Genomic DNA, 12,695 nt, shown 5'->3' on the forward strand with positions numbered 1-12,695 from the left:
TCACTAATCGACTAACAACGTCTGGGATGACTGAGACCAAACCAAGCGCTGAAGGAGGCAGCCGTAGTTCACTGCAGACTGTACGCTTGTGATAGAGCTGAGATGTAACTACTATGTGATAGACATGATTCTGAGCCAACTTATTCACCGCTGACTCTTATGGTTCATGCAAATGAATGGACACAAATAATCACAACCCAGTAATTTGCTGATAATCATGCTTTATTAAATCAATAATGGATAAAACTCAAGGAGGCTGCGAAAATAGGTCATGCTACAATTCTAATTTCAATCAATCCACAGTTCAGGGCAAACCGCTTCAAAACACGCCTTCTTTTCTGGTTTCAATTATGAACACAGCAGATGACGTCGCTGTGGTGCATTCGCTTGGCAGCGCCCCAATGATTGACGGGTTGAACTAATTAACACACTAAACACACTGCAGACCTCCGAGAGACAGCTCTGTCTCTGCAAACAAGCGCAGGATGGACTCTTTGGTTGATGGCCAGGTGATGGTATTCTGAGTCCATGCCGGTGGTCGTTTGCCAGAAACAAAGCACAAAAAAAGTAACACTTGTGCTCAGGGAGTGCAGGCCGCTCGCACTGTGAGCATGTCATTAAAATGGTGGTATGACTTAGTCAGTCTGAACACAAGGCCCAGTCGTCCTGCTTACATGAGGGTATTATGCAAACAGCACTCAGGGTCTTATGGTCATGTTATAATTCATAGGAGTACTGTAATACCACTGCATGTACTCACATGCAGTGTGATAATGTTGTCTTGCTGATTTAGTAAACTTCAACAGGGAGCCTCTCTACCTGTCAAGGCAATCAATCTTAAGACTTCAACTTCTTGTTGAGGCACAGTGTTTAGTTTCTAGGTTTAACAGGGTATTCGTTTCAGCCGAAACTTTCTCCTTCTTAAAACATTTAGTTGCTTTTGTTTCAGTTAATATTGTCATAAATAACAATTCATACATTTTCCATAACCGTTAAATTCGGCTATATACATTATGTACATGTCACAGAAAAATGGATCAAAAATCCTAAGTCATAATTATCCAATATGGCACATTTTATAACAACTTTAGACTTTAGTCTAGTTTGGCATAAATTAATGTCAAGTTTGGTATAAAAATAGTTCATATTTACAAGAACAGAAATCCAGGTCTTTATGAAGTAAAGATATTTTTTTCTAATTCAATAAATAAAAGGGTACTGGAGGAGGGAAAGGGGGACAATAGGATTCGTTTTTTGTTTTAGTTTTTTTACATTGATCGAATGCTAATGTGTACTGTCGCAGTGTCGGATCCAAGCTGGTTGGAGAGTTTAAGAGTGTAGGCTCCAGCATCTTCCTCCTTCACTCCGGTGATGATGAGGGTAGTGAGGTCCTCTGTGGTCTCAATGTGGAATCGGCCACCAGCTGCCACCTCAATGGCTTTACCGGAGCGAGACCACTCGATGTTCTGGGCTTCACCGGAGAAGGCACAGGCCACAGTCAGGACTTTGCCTGGCTCGATGCTGATGTCCTCGGGCAAAGCTTCGATCCTGGGAGCACAACCTGGACATATGGAATCATATGCATCAGTAAACTAGGATACAAGTCTCAGACCCCAGCACAGTACATTAATACAATATCTAACATGCAAAAGAGAATAGGATTTAATCTATTTTACCAATAGATTTCACAGATTTGATCATTTAGAATAACAAATATCCTGGTCTAATATCACCAATAGCTGTCATGATATCAAACAATAAACTTTAATGCCATAATTCTTCTCACCAATAGCTCTCATGGAGGAGCCCTCCAGATGGGAGGTGATCCCGGAGCTGGAGCTCATGGCGTAGGACTCAGAAGCCATGGAGGACATGGAGGACATGGACATAGTCTCAAACTTCATCTCAGCCATGCCGCTGAAGGCGCTGGACTCCATCATGGATGACATCATGGCCTGCTGGGAGGAGGAGGACGACATCATGGCCTGCTGGGAGGAGGAGGACGACGACATCATGGTGTGCTGGGCTTCGGAGGAGGACATCATGGCCTGCTGGGCTGCTGCGGAGGAGGACATCATGGCCTGCTGGGCGGAGGAGGAGGAGAAGGAAGAGCTCTCCTCCATTGTATGGATTTCTTTCTTCATCATCGCTGAGGATGAGGATGATGACTCCTTTTGGCTCATCATCATAGATCCTGGAGGGGGGAGGTAAAGAGATGGTAGGTTAGAAATATCATAATATGATCGATAAGAGATAAGAACTTTAGTAATTTGGTTATACAACTAAAATGGAGAATATAAAGATGAAGTTGAAGATAATGAAAACAACAATCCATAATAAATTAAACGTTTTATTTCGCAAAATTCTTTGTGATCAAATCTTTGATTTAATTGGGGGTTTTGAGAGCACTCTCACCTTTAAGTGCCAGTTGTTGCTCGTGGTACGCAGTCACCTTCATGTGGATAGACTGGAACACCTGTCCGGTGAAGGAGAAGCAGGACTTGGACACGCCTCCCTCTGATGTCATCTCACAGGTGTACTCTCCCTGGTCGCTGTCGGCCAGGTCGTGGATCACCAGCCTGCAGGAGCCCTCAGAGTAGAGCATCTCAAAGTGGCTGCTCTGAGAGAGTCTCCTCCCATTGATGTACCAAACCACCTCCCTCACACTGCTCTCACACATACAGGACATCCTGACTGTGTCCTCGCAGGCCTCGGCCGACACCTGGCTGATCACCTTGGGCGGTTTAGGAATTGGGGATTTGGGAGTTGGGGTTTTGACAGCTGTAGGAGACATCACTCTCTTGGGGGACTTAATTCCCTCAGGTTCGGGGGACTTCACGCTCCTTGGGGTTTTGACTCCCGCTGGTTCTGGGGATTTGACTCCTGTTGGTTCTGGAGATTTGACTCCCGCTGGTTCTGGGGATTTGATTCTCTTTGGGGTTCCCTCAGGTTCGGGGGACTTCACGCTCCTTGTTGTCTTGACTCCTGGTTCGGGTGACTTGATTCTCCTTGGGGTTTTGACTCCCGCTGGTTCTGGGGATTTGACTCCCGCTGGTTCTGGGGATTTGATTCTCTTTGGGGTTCCCTCAGGTTCTGGGGACTTCACGCTCCTTGGTGTCTTGACTCCTGGTTCGGGTGACTTCATTCTCCTTGGGGATTTGATTCCTGCTGGTTCTGGGGATTTGGTTCCTGCTGGTTCTGGGGATTTGATTCTCCTTGGGGTTTTGATTCCTGCTGGTGCTGGGGATTTGATTCCAGATGGCTCTGGGGATTTGATTCCCTCTGGCTCTGGGGATTTCAGACTAGGCACAGGAGAACTCACTGAAGGCTCAGGAGACTTAATTCCCTCTGGTTCAGGGGACTTGACACTTGGAACGGGAGATGTTATACTTGGCTCAGGTGTCATGACACTTGGAGCTGGTGATTTGCTGTAAGGCTCTGGTGACTTCAGACTGGGAATAGGAGACGTCACAGAAGGAACTGGTGATGTGATGTATGGCTCGGGTGATCTCACACTAGGAGTAGGTGATTCCACAGAAGGTTCTGGTGATTTGATAGAAACAATGACTTCCTCTCTGCGATGGTGGATGGTCAGGGTGAAGGGGACCTCCTGCCTGCCCTCAGAGTTCTCTACCACCAGGAGATAGTTGCCTTCATTATAAGTCATCACAGAGGAGATCTCCAGGGTAGACTTGTACTGAGTGGTAGTAACCTGGATGCGGTGAGAGTTGACTATGATGCTGCCCTCATGATACCAACTCACAGTGGGCGCTGGCTCCCCATCGATGTCACAGGAGAAGCGGGCAGTCTCTCCTTCTGATACTGTCATAGACTGGGGCTTGGTGAGAATCCTAGCTGGGAGAGTAGGCTTCACCTTATGGACAGAAACCTCCTCAGCAGCAGCAGTGGACTTTACTTTAGACTCGGACGTGGCGTGTTTCTCCAGAGAGAACTTATCGGAAGATGCGGAGGAGTAGGATGCGGAGCACAGGTAGTCTGCTGAAGCGTACTTGATAGATGAGTCATACCTCTCAGCAGAGGAGTACCTGTCAGTAGAGACATACCTGTCAGTAGAGGCGTACCTGTCAGCAGAGGCATACCTGTCAGTAGAGGCATACCTGTCAGTAGAGGAGTGCCTCTCAGAGGACGCTGCATATTTGTCATGTGTAACAACCTCACGTGTCTCAGTGAGCTTGGACTTGCTCTCCTCCACCTCAAGGTGGGTCTCAGTGGAGAAGCCTGCCTTGATGTGAGAGATGTGGTAGTGGTCGATCTTGGTCATTTCAGGCACATAAGACTTGTGAGCGTCCTCGTCCCGGCGGCGTGAGGTGTACGTGGTGAACGCTCCACCGGACACATCCAGAGTGCCGTAGTCTGAGGCCTCTCCCTTGGAGTTGGAGCAGACACAGCGGTAGGTTCCACTGTCCTCAGCCTGGCAGTCCAGGATGGTGATGGACAGGACACCACTCATGTTGGTGAACACATACTTCTCACCACTCTCTGTGATCTGAGTCCCATTGTGGAACCAGCTCACATCGGCATCTGGCTTGGACTGGACATTCAGAGTGAACTTGGTATCCTGGCCAATTGGCACGCGGTGAGAGCGCATCCTTACAGTGATGCGGGGAGTGTGGTCCAGACTGAAGGGAGTCTGGCTCACCACCTGATATTTCCTCTCAGACTTCAGAGATTCCTTCCTGGCCTCATAGCGGGACATGATGTCGAACCTGGCGGACCTCTCAAACCTGGAGGAGGAGCGGGAGGATCTCTCCAGGGACTTGATGGGGCTGGGGGAGCGGGCACGGGTCCTCTCTGGGGTGGGGGACCTCCTCTCCACCAACTCTCCCTCCACCTCCACAAGACGGCGTGGCGGTCTGATGAGCTCAGAGACAGGTCTCATCAGCTCGATGTAAGTGGGAGACAGGGACCTTCTCCTCCTTAAGAACTGAGCTACGGTAGTGCGCTTCTTCTTTGTCTCGGCCACCTCAACAACGTGCCGTCTCACCTCATGTTCCACAGCATGCATGGCAGCCCGTTCAAAGCGGACAGGGCTGCCGGCAGGAGAGGCAGAGAAGCCGAGCTCCAGCTCATCCTCCAGCATCATCTTCTCCTCTGTGATTCTCTTCCTGGATAGGTAGTCATCAGCAGGCATCATCAGCTCCTCGTCACTCATGTCTCCTAGAGATCTCCTCCGACTTCTGAAGGAGACCTCAGACTCTGGAGAGGGTGAGCGGCGGGCGGGCCTGACTGTCTCCAGGTCATCCAGGCTGAGTTTAGGAATACGCCATCTTGGTCTGTACTGGTCTGTGATTCTTGGAAGGGGCATGACATAGAACTGCTCCCACCTGGACAGGCGGATGCGTCTCTGTCTCTTCTGCACAATCCTCTCCATCCTCTCAGGCATCTCATATTGGTCTCTCAGCTTCCTGTACCACTTCATGTCAGACAGGGGCACAAACTGTTTGATTCCTTTGTCCTCATCTAGAGCTGTGGGGTCATGGACCCTGGGCTTGGGGATCTCATAAGGCATGAAGATCCTCCTCTCCTCCTCCAGCTTCTTGGTCTCCGATTTCTCCACCGTGATGTCAAACTCCCCCTCGATGTTCTTGGTGCTCACCGCAGGCTTGTAGATGTCAGCTGCGAATTTCAGAGCCTCCTGAGCCGTGGGATTGAAAGGAACCATATCCTCAGTGGCAACAATACGCTGAGCCAGCTTGTTCGTCTTTTCAATCTGTTTCTGGATGTGCCTTTGTTTCTCCTCTTCGCTCTTGTACTCTCTCCTAGTATAAGTGAGGCGGTCGACTATCAGTGTTGCCTGGCAGCTAGCAGAGCCGGTGGAGTTGGATGCTGTGACCTTGTACACACCAGCATCCTCAAGCAGAGTCTCTCTGACGTGGAGGACATGATAATCAACATCCTCCTGTACGACGGTTACCTTGGAACTGAACTGTAATGGCTTACCATCCTTCTCCCACTTGAGAGTAGGAGCAGGGATTCCAGACACCCTGAGGTCAAAGCGGACACTGTCTCCCTCCACGCACTCAACGTTAGCCAGCAGGCGCTTGAACATGGGCCTCATCGTCTCCTCCATCACAGGGTGAGGGGTCACGGTGAGACGGGCCTTGCAGCTGTCCTCTCCGAACTTGTTGTGGGCCATGACAGTGTATTCAGCATCATCGTCCAAACCCAGATTGTGGACCATCAACTGGTACAGACCCTTGTCGCTGGTGAAAGTGTACTTTTGGTCATTGTCGCCTGGTTTAATTCTCTCTCCATTCTTCAGCCAGGCCACGTGAGGCTCTGGATGCACAGTGATGGTGACTCCGAAGCGAACGTCATCTCCGATGTAGGCAGCACGGTTATAGAGAGGCAGAGTAAACTCAGGAGGCCTCTGGGTCAGCTTAGACTTGTCAACCTTCCTTCTAGGCTTCCCAACTATGCGGCTGATGTAGTGCTCACTGATGCTCCTCACTGTCTCAACAAAGAGCTCTCCATAGGCACTGTCCTCGCCGTCATCACTCACCACCTTGCATCTGTAGACGCCATCATCACACTCTTCAATGTCCTTCACGTAGATGCTGGCAAAGCCGTTGCTGTATGTGATCTCATACTTGGGGCTCGGATTCAGCTGGCGGTTGCCGAAGTACCATGTGATCTGTGTGGACTTGTCATAGTTGACGATGCTGCAGGTGAATCTGACGTGTCCGCCGTCCTCTGCAGAACCGTGCATAACTGGACCAGCACGCAGACCCAAGTACTCCGTTCCAATCTTCACTCTACCCACAGCCAATCCTCTCTGGTTCTTGAAGGCACCGCCAAACGCAACACGGGCTACTGAGACAATAGTCTCACTCCTCTTCACCAGAGACTGGTAGTATCTCCTGTGTCTGAGTGTCTTGATGATCTTGCTGCTGACGTTTTCAATCTTCATCTTCAGCCATGGGTGCTCCAGAGCTTCATGAGCTGTCATACGGAGCTTCCTGTCCCTGATCAGAAGTCTGTCAATAAAGTCCATAGCCTCCAGACTGATGTCCTTGAAGGCCTCACTGTTGAAGATGTACTCACAGTTGGAGATGTTCTCAATCATCTTAGTGGTGGACTCAGCAGCGAAGGGATTGAGGCCACTGAGGAGGATATAGGCTATGACACCAACAGACCACATGTCAGTGGCGGTTGTCACCAGCTCAGTGCGATGCACCTCTGGGGCGCAGTACTCTGGAGTAGAGAACAGCACTCTGATGTTATCTCCAGGCACCATTAGCCTGGCCTGGCCCATTTCGATGATCCTCAGGTTGGTGCTTCTCCTTGTGGCGTAAACAATGTTGTCAGGGCGAAGGTCGAAGTGACCAAAGTTGTGACTGTGCATGTGCTTCAATGCGGAGCAGACTTGTCTCAGGTACCTGACAATCTCTTGCTCTGTGAGCTCAAAGTTGCCAGTGCCAAGGCGCTCGAAGATGTCCACACCTGAGATGAACTCGAAGATGAGGATGATCTCTTCCATGCTTTCGAAGTACTCATGCAGGTAGAGGATGTTCTTGTGCTTGGCCATCTCATAAGCCTCAATCTCTCTGAAGACCAGCTCTCTGTCTGTTCCTTTGACCTTGATGAACTTGGCCATGAAGGTCTTCTTAGTGGCAATCTCCACGCAACGGTGGACCACTCCAAACTGGCAGCGAGACAGTTCCTCAGAGATGATGTATTTAGAGGCAAGATCCTTCAACTTGTGGCATGGAATCTCCTCTTTGGGGATCTCCAGAGCCTCGTCCACTTCCTCATCATAGTTCCTGATCACTGACTTGTCTTCCTTGGTGGTGACCGCCTCAGTGGGGTCACATGGGGTACTCACCCCGAACTCGTTCTCAGCAATGACACGGAACTGATACTTAGTCTTTCCAAACACGTTGATAATGGTATAGCTGCAGTTGCTGGTCTGGCCAGAACGGATCCACCTGTCGGCGGTCGTGGGGCACTTCTCCACAATGTAGTTGATGATGGGGCTTCCACCATCGTTGGCAGGAGGTTCCCAGGTCAGAGTGATAGAGTCTCTGCCGATGTCTGCAATCTTTATTCCCTTAGGAGGCTCAGGGACATCAGCCACGTCCACCTCAATGGTCTGCTTGTCAGCTCCAAACCTGTTCTTGGCTGTGATGATGTAGTAGCCAGTGTCCTTCCTTTGGACTCCCTTCTGGAAGACCAGCGAGGTGAAGGACCTGGTGGTGATGACTTGGTAGTAAGGAGAGTTGGACAGGATCAGCTGGCCCTTCTGCCAGGTGATGGCAGGTTCAGGCTTCCCGGTGATGGGGATCTTGATGGTGATGACCTCGCCGCGGACGGCATGGACTGCCCCCATACCTTGCAGCTCCAGGGGAAGGTGGATCTTGGCAGGTACTGGAAGAAAGAACATAACATTAATTCACTGTTATACATACTACTCTACATATTACATTATTTGTGTTGATTATAAAAATAACACTCAATATGTTATTTTATTACTGGATATTCAATGATCACAAATGAAATGTAGGAGTCATGTCATATACGGTATCTAGATTCAAACATGTAGCAGTTATTTGTGTTTTCAATTATATATACAAACATGCAATAAATTATATTAATAATGTATAGGGGTGTAATGGCGGCTACGTGGCGTAGTGGGCAAGGCGCTCGCCACGAAATCTGGAGACGCTGGGCTTCCCTGTTCGAGCCCAGCGCTCCACATTTGCTTTCAGTTTAGCTGGTCGTCCGTACTAATACACATTGGCCGTATTAGGGGGTGGGAAACTGATGGGTGGGGATCGGGCGTTGTGGACAGCGACTCCTACAGGTCGGTTGGTGCGCCTGCGCAGTAGAATCAGGAAGTGTCGGGGGCAGCGTGAGCCTCCCACGCGTTACTCCTCGCCACTGAGAGATCGAGCTGCGCAGGTGAAAAGATGCGACTGCTGTTACCTCAAGTACCGGGGGGGACTTGTGCTATGTATGACTTAGTCCACATTGCAGCCGGCTTGTGGGAGGCAAGAAACAGCGTTCGTGACAGGGGAGGGTTGAATTGGATGATACGAAATTGGGATGGGAGAAAAATATAGAAAAATGGGAGAAAAAGTGGATCAAAAAAAATGTATAGGGGTGTAACGATTCAACCTCACAATGATTAATTTCGATTACGATTATTCAGGCAACGATCCGATGCATCATGAAATCTCTTCATTTGACCACGATTCGATTCGATTAATTTCAGATAGTTAATTCCCCAAAAAAATTTGAATACACAAATGTGGCTGGGGGAACTGATTCACTCAGCATGAATGGACTATAGGTCAATAAAAACAATACACACAAAAAAAACATAAAAAAAAGAAAGAAAATGTTTTTATTTTTTGTAATTTAGATTAATTTCGATTATAATCGATTCTAACATTCAAATCGATGCATCAATTCTAACACATTAGAATCGATGCATTTCGATTAATCGATGCATCGTTACACCCCTATGTATTACTGTTGTGAAGGATCAGATTAAACCGAATATATATATTTATTTATGGATATATATTTAATAGTATTTGTATATCGTTTGATATCCCTTGTATATTCCTTGTACATATACACTGAATATCCCTTTATTCTACTACAGCCCATAATAGTTCATTCTCTTATTGGACAAAAGGACCAGGCGCCAGGGACAAGCCCCTGGCGTTCAAGTTCAAAGGTACCGACGAGACATGCCTTTACTAGCCTCAGCTCCGCGCAGGAATACGGCTACCGAAAGCAGAGCGGCACTACTTGTCCACTGTGCATATAAATATGGCGCAAGAAATGTAGAATTCCTCTTAGTCCTTTACCCTTCTACCCAACTAAGTAACAAGACGTGAAGCCTCACCCCACGATACCGCGTGCGGTGTAGTACGGCCTGTTTGGCCTTAGAATAGCAGTGAGACCTCGTGCGAATTAATAGCTGAATTGCCAGAGTTTGGCACCGTATTTCTATTAAGTAATAATAGTCTATTATGTATGGTGCATCGTTCGGTTAGAGTTCTAAAGTGAGCAGCACCCCCATCGTTTCCTCGCGTTATCTAGTCTTAACCAGGCTGGGCAGACCACGCGTGGTGCTTTCATCCGAGGAGTTCTGGGCGAGGACGAGTGGACCTGCACATTGGATTACCTACCCCGACGACTGCTGAGCCCTATACGGCATGGAATATCTATTTGCTTTGGTGCTTTGATTTGTGGAGCGGATAATCGCCAACACCGGTGAGTGTTGGATTTACCCCGAGAGGAGCCAAGGTGAGACGGCGCTCAGACCAGACTGAGGTCGCCTCGCTTCTTCTTCGTTGTGGACTGACAGCGACAGCTACAGCTATCGTCTACAAGAGAGCCCAAGTGTATTCATCTGTGGATCAAGGTTCCACGGGCACTGTTTTCTGTACCTGAATTCTCCCTGGAAATCGTTGACCAGACGGGATACAGCCGACGGCTCTCCTACCCCCCCTACTGGCTTACAACCGGCGGGACCCCTTCAGTATATTATCCAGCTATAATCATTAAGTGACCATCGCTATAATCCCCTAAGAGCCAGGTTGTATACTTGCTTCCTGTGTAACCAGAGATTGGACATTCAGTGTTGATTTGCATACGAGTACTCATTTGCCTTACAAGAGCATTCAATTCAAATCATAAATGTAATAAGTAATTATTATATGTACCTTTTGCTATATATTAAATATTTGACTATTACCTTTGTGTGGACCTGATTTCATATGTGGGAAAGTGTTCATCATACTTAGATATCGTGTACTGTATGGCCAGTAATTAAAGTACATAAAGCGGTAGTGGTTTAATGATACCATACTTATCAATACAGTCAGGGAATTGTACCCCTCAGTTACAATTGGTCCTTCGAGCCGGATGGTAATCAGTGTAATATTAATATAGTGGTATTAATATTGAAATGGCCTATGATGAACACTCCACGAAACGGTCCTCCTAAAGTAGAACGCCCGCAACGTAGACGACAGCCACCTCAGTACTTAGAGGATTACGCTGTCAGTAAACTACCTAGCCTTCTACAAACAGTAAACGCAGTAAAAGTAGAAAGTAAAATTATGTCCAACAACCCTATCAACCAGGATACCCCGACCACAGAGGCCCTAGTGGGTTCTAATGTAACTGACCAAGCTCACGGTGGGGACCAGGAGGGAACTGACATGACTTTACCCCCCGCCAATACCGAAGAAGTAGTCCCCCCAGAGCTCCGGGAGGAAGACAACCCTCCAGAGGTGGAACTCTGCACGGAACAAGATGAGGAGAGCGCCGAGGAGATAGAGCTCCAGGACTCCCCAACGAGTACAGCCAGGAGCGGCTCACCTCTACAAGCGTCTTCCCACAACCGGTCCGACACCCAGCGTGCCGCTGACGGTGCCCAAAGAGAAGCAGAGCGCGACATCGCTCTCATCCAGCGCGAAGCCGAGCGCGACAGACTACAGGGCGAGCGCGACAGACTACAGGGCGAGCGCGACAGACTACAAGCGCAGCTAATGGAGCAGCTGATCACCAGGGCAACACCCCCTCCCTCCACAAGGGGTTCCAGAGCCTCGTCAAGACACACGTCAAGGGCACCCTCCCCTAACCGATTAGGCGACCTTGAACTCGACCACCAGAGAGAGTCTACACCCCCCTCCGAACTCCTTCCCCGACCGGTCCAAGTGAGACCCAGCTACAAGGAAGGAACGGCGGACACGGCGGAGAGGCTAAATAAACGACTACAGGATCTAGATGACCTGGCAGAAGAAGAAGAGGGAGAAGAGGAGAGTCAAGCCCGACAGCAGCACATTACTCCACAGGACCAGGAGGTCCAGTACAGCCCAGGCTATACCCCCGCGGCTCTGCGCTACAGACCCCCGACTCGACTCACGGGTGAGCATGACGCACGACCAGTCCCGAGGAATAGCACCTGGACCAGCGGGCCATGGTACCCTGCCAGTACCAGCCCACCGAGAGGCGTAAGAAGAGACTCGCCCAGGAGGCCTCTCTTCCAACGCTCACCGATGTGCCAGCCATCCATGGCGTCATACATTGGCACACCGACGTTTCCAGACTTCACCCATGAGAATCGAGCACAGTACACGGAGCTCCGGATGTGCTTAGAGACAATGATGGTGGATGTCGCTGATGAACGCCACAAGTATGCAATATTATTGAAGCACCTGAAAGTGCCCCAAGCGCACAACATAGCGCTGGCCTATGCCACCTCTACGACCCCATACACCGCGGCTCTAGCAGCGCTGGACCAGAGATATGGACGTATATGGGATTACGTAATACAGGAGATAAGGCATATTGATCGCCTACCCCCAGCAACAGACAATCGCTCACTAGACGACCTGTCTATAAAAGTACAATCCCTGGTAGGGATGCTGGGGGCGCAACGAGAAAAGGGTATGCACGAACTATACGCAAACTCGAACGTCGAGAGGATTTCAGAGAAGCTGCCGCCCGCCCGACAGGAGCGCTTCAGGCGGCAAAGAGACCACCGTGATCCTAACGGTCCCGAGCCATCCCTCCTAGATTTAGCCGACTTCCTGGCGAGAGAAGTCAGCAGCCTACGGCTGGATACGTTCGTGCGGAGCACGCCAAGCTCCAGAGAGGGACCTAGGAGAGTAAACGATGGCCGAAGATCGGTGACTGTCATGCACCAATCA

At 49.4% G+C, this 12,695-nt stretch overlaps 1 protein-coding gene across 1 annotated transcript in view; it reads right to left on the reverse strand.

Moving 5' to 3' along the window:
- Positions 1 to 230: 230 nt before the first annotated feature.
- LOC311228136 (titin-like) overlaps positions 231 to 12,695 on the reverse strand; it is a gene marked incomplete at its 5' end in the record, with an annotated part of 313,904 nt that continues 301,439 nt past the window's right edge. The window contains 5 exons of the mRNA XM_084314051.1: positions 231 to 1,561; positions 1,787 to 1,955; positions 2,082 to 2,194; positions 2,416 to 4,046; positions 4,119 to 8,388. Coding sequence (XP_084170177.1) covers positions 1,269 to 1,561; positions 1,787 to 1,955; positions 2,082 to 2,194; positions 2,416 to 4,046; positions 4,119 to 8,388 — 6,476 coding nt within the window. The 3' untranslated portion in view covers positions 231 to 1,268. The remainder of the gene's footprint in view (positions 1,562 to 1,786; positions 1,956 to 2,081; positions 2,195 to 2,415; positions 4,047 to 4,118; positions 8,389 to 12,695) is intronic.

The sequence above is a fragment of the Notolepis coatsorum genome (genome assembly GCF_963971535.1).
Source record: "Notolepis coatsorum genome assembly, chromosome: 5".
Lineage (NCBI taxonomy): Eukaryota > Metazoa > Chordata > Actinopteri > Aulopiformes > Paralepididae > Notolepis > Notolepis coatsorum.